This window comes from Papilio polytes, unplaced genomic scaffold (assembly GCF_000836215.1).
Source record: "Papilio polytes unplaced genomic scaffold, Ppol_1.0 DF824269.1, whole genome shotgun sequence".
Taxonomy (NCBI): domain Eukaryota; kingdom Metazoa; phylum Arthropoda; class Insecta; order Lepidoptera; family Papilionidae; genus Papilio; species Papilio polytes.
In genome coordinates, this window is record NW_013524935.1 from 5,524,920 (window position 1) to 5,529,362 (window position 4,443).

At 32.6% G+C, this 4,443-nt stretch overlaps 1 protein-coding gene across 1 annotated transcript in view; it reads right to left on the minus strand.

Moving 5' to 3' along the window:
- Nucleotides 1-3,916, minus strand: part of LOC106106067 (fatty acid synthase-like) — a 27,711-nt gene extending 23,795 nt beyond the window's left edge. The window contains exons 1-2 of the mRNA XM_013286600.1: nucleotides 3,828-3,916; nucleotides 836-988 (exon numbers count right to left, since the gene is read on the minus strand). Of these exons, the coding sequence (XP_013142054.1) occupies nucleotides 836-988 (153 nt within the window). The 5' untranslated portion in view covers nucleotides 3,828-3,916. The remainder of the gene's footprint in view (nucleotides 1-835; nucleotides 989-3,827) is intronic.
- Between the last annotated feature and the right edge of the window lie 527 nt (nucleotides 3,917-4,443).

The following is a 4,443-nucleotide window of genomic DNA, read 5'->3' on the forward strand; positions in this document are numbered from 1 at the left end:
GGGCAGCTGTCGCTTCGCCATTTTGGCGGATTCAGGTGGCCGCTTGCTCGTTTGCCACCTTTTGTTATAAAAAAAGACATAGAGTAAGGTATTTTAACAGAATTTTGGAGCAGGCGTATATCTTTGACTAAAGTATCGCACAACTGTCGATTGTCGATTGTTTCGCATCCATTTCAACTGTTTAGTTGCACAATTAAAATCAAGCAATGCGCACCTCCATATATGCTCAATATGAATCAAAGCGATGTGAAAGTTGTACGCACGCTCTTAATATACCGTAAATGGAGAGGATTTGCCGGTTTTATATCTCATGACTCTGGATAAAACCTTTGCTGGTGAAATTAGAGTTGTTTATCCACTTTTATTCCTATGTCTATCAAGTAGAATAAAATTTTGGCCTTGACGCAAAATTTCCAATACAAGTCTTAACTTTTTTAGAGGTTATTTAATCAAATGTGGAATTAAAGTTATTGCATAAATGTAAACTAATACCAAATATTTTTTATTTTCTGATAAACACACACACTATATACAAAACTTGATTAAAGTCCATTAAATTGTTACATTGTTTGCGTCAAATCTTGCACTCTCATTCGCGCCTAAAATCCTCGTTTTTTTTTAAATTTTAATTTGTCTTTTGCGTTCTTGGCGGCCAGTACGTTATTAAATATTCATCCACAATATATTTGCAACTTAAAAAATTATAATTTTATAGTTACCTTTCTTATAAAATATTGTACTATTTAATATAACCATATTTTATTTTAAAATGAATAAAAAGAAATTACAAATGCTATCAGCGCCATCTATTATCAATTATTGCTTAACTAGTTACCTTATTAAAGAGGTTCTCTTGTAGATGTATGACGGAGTCGGAATCCGGGAAGTAGCCGGAGCATCCCGTGATGAGGACTTCGTCCCCGGGCGCGGGATGGGACAGCCGGTGTCCGGACGTCAGTCGATCTTCTGCCACGGTGGTCGGCGGCATCTGAAACATACTTCGGAGTTGGTGTCCAGCATCCTGTGGCTTTTCACGGACTGTTTCAAGCAACAGGGCCTTAATAATTGTAACATTTAAAAACAAACTCGTCTCATTTAAAATATTACTTCTTACTATTATTATAACTGGATGGATGTTTCATACTACGTATCTCCAGAATGGTTCAACGGATTTCACTAATTTGGTAGAGTTGTAGAATATAGTCTGAAAGATGGCTACTATTTTTTTTAAATTACGTGCTGACGGAGTTTGAAATAATAAAAATGTTAATAAATGTTTACATAAAAGTAGTAGATTATAATAAAATCACACGTAAAATTTTAAACAATGCAAGTCGATGTTAATTTTTAATTTACTAAATAAAATAAGGTCACGTGGTTGTTCTTGCGACCTCGCCTATATTTATTTCAAATTATATTGCATTTGTTCATTGTTAGTAATATGGAAAATTCCCAAACTAGAATTGCTAAATCCAGTACAATTCTAAATACATTTTTCATTTTTTTTTACATCTTCAATTTAATTTAACATTACATCTCCGCAACTTCGTCCGCACAGAATTAAAAAAAAAACTTAATTAGTTGTCTGTGTTCTACCAGAATGTTTTAAAACTATGCCGTTCAGCGACATCTGTTGAGCCGTTTTGGAGATGCGTAATACTTAGTAAGATCGAAATACACAACTTTCGATTTCAAACCATTATTTACTAATCCGGTTTTAATTGATCTAAAGATCGAAATACCTATCGAAAAATATGATCTATTTTAGTAGATTATTAAAAGATGTTCTGTTTCTTACAAAATAATTAAAGAAAATTAAATGATATTGGTTTTGAAAGGTTATATCAAAGAATCGACTTCCTTGCCTTAATTAAGGTTTTTTTTATTGTCAACATTACTTGTATTTTGAGGGTGAAAGGTGACAATGCCGCTATAAATTATAATTTTCTTTTTTCGAGCATCGTTGCATACTGTAATGTGTTTTTGCCTTGCAAATGGCCGCACAGTTCACGTCGTTGCCCTTTCTCGGAATTTAAATCCGTATAAATTAAATAATTACATTGTTTTGTATTTATTCAAGTAAATATGTTTTCACTTTCAATACTATATTTATTAAATTAGTAAAACATAGGTCCATTTTTCTTATTAGCCTGATTTTACCTTTCACGTTTCGTTTTGCGTTTCCCTAACAATTTTACAAAATTTTCGTTTTACGTCGCAATATATTCATTTCATTCAGTCGGCCAATTTTATTAACTAGCGTACTAAGTTTTTCTAGACGTAAATGGATGAAAATTGTCTTTCTTTGTAACCCTGTAAATGTATGGGGATGTTTTATTAAGAGCTGCTTTATATAAATAGTAAATTAAAACAAATTTATGTAATTTTGAATACAAGTGCAACATTATAATTAAAGGCAATATCTAAGATTAAAAAAAACAAAAAACTAGTCTACCACTTTGTCTTCACTATAATCTACACTGATATTATAAAGAGGCGAGATATTAATTTAACACGGGCATAGTCGCGAGCAACAGCTAGATATTTTATTAGCCCAAGACTTATTCTAATATACTATATTGAAATGTTGTAAACAACTACTTATTTTTTAATTCCATAGAGGGCTTGTAAGAATAGTATCCGTCATTTTATGGCGGCCATTTTGAATTTACAAGATACTGCATGTAGTAAATTGCAATATTATCAGTATCTAGGATTAATTTTTTACCTCACTAAAAAGGGTTCAACAAACTAAAAATATCTATCAAATTATGACAATAAATGAGAATACATTTTTATATTAATTTACTAGCTTTCGATCGCGACTCCGTCCACGTAGAATTATAATAAATGTTCTTCCAGACTATTCTCTACATCTATGCCAAACTCTAACAAACAACCGTCCGTCTAAACTTTCGTATTTACAACATTAGTGAGATTTCTAAATAATGTAGTGCTTGATATGTTGTACCATAACTATTGACCGTTAACTATAAATTACGCACGCAACGAGGGGTAGGCAGAGACTGGATTTAGATGTTAGCGCGATACCATATCTCGGTTTGTAAAGCAACTTACTAGTTGATATTAAATATTAATTAAAATGCCACTATCAATTGTTTTATTTATGCCGTATCTATAAATAAGAGGTGAATCAGGGCTGCGCAAAAGTATGTAAACTCTACCTACCCTTCAAAGTTACAGATGTAATAATAGATATAATAATGCCACTTACTACAACTTAAACTTAATGGTATGATTTATTACTATTTTTTTATATTAAATTGTTTAAATTTAAGTGAGACATTATTTTTAAGACAGACAGTTAGTTTAGACAGTTTTATTTGTAATATAAGGTGGCAAACGAGCAAGCGGCCTGAATCCACCGAAATGGAAAGCGACCGCTGCCCATAAACATCTGCAATAGCAGATGCGTTGCCTACCCTTCATTGACGGAGGAGACGAACATAAAGAGGACATTTCCCCTTCCTATGCGTCTCCTCCACCGTCAAATCCATATTTCCTTCCCATTCTTTCCTCTTAAAAAAAGAATGAATAGGGAAAGGAACTAAAATTAGACCTAAAGGCCTAAATTAGGGCTAAAGTTAACACTCATGTCTATTTCTCCAGTGGCGGCAACGGGTCCTGTTGAAGATGAGGGTTAGTTGACTTTCTACGCGGTTGCATTATGCCTAAAATGGACCCCTGATTTGTCCAGTAATAGTCCGTGCTACGTTAACGTTCTAATATTTATTAATTTAATTAAAACAATCACTTTAAACTAATAAACGTTAGTAAATTAAACAGTAATAAAACACCAAACTCACCTCGTTATTTCACAGAGTGATTTTAAAAATTAAATTTCAAATGAAAACTTTGGTTAGATGCGTTGACGTCGAGCTGTCCACTGTCCGTGTGGCGGCGGCGCTAGCCAGCACCTTGTTTATAAAATCGTTAAGTAAAAAAAATATACAGGATGTTACGTTACGCGACATTAAGGGTAGCTGTACAAGGACCATTTGAAACACACGACAACGGTTAGCTAAGCAATCGGCGTACTGCCGGTAGAGCTATCGCCGCTTAAAGTGCTACCGCATACAACAGCTTTAAGTTGTCCGTGTATGGTGGCGCTTAATTAAATCATTATGAATTTAAATTCATCTAGTTCATTAACTTTTAACGTAGTTAAACCCTAATTATATTAAGGTAATTTACTTACTACCCTTTTAAACCGAAAATATTACATTTTTATATAAAAAAATCCGTTAAAAACCGTATTCGCTTTGAATTAAGGTAAATTAAAAAAATATGCATTTAAATAAGTATTTATTAAGTCAAAAGTTATGAAATAAGTAATATCAACAATTTCTAGACTTGTTATTTTCAGTCCTAAATTTAATATAAACCACGATCTCTAGTTTAACATTCAGTCTGTTATCATTC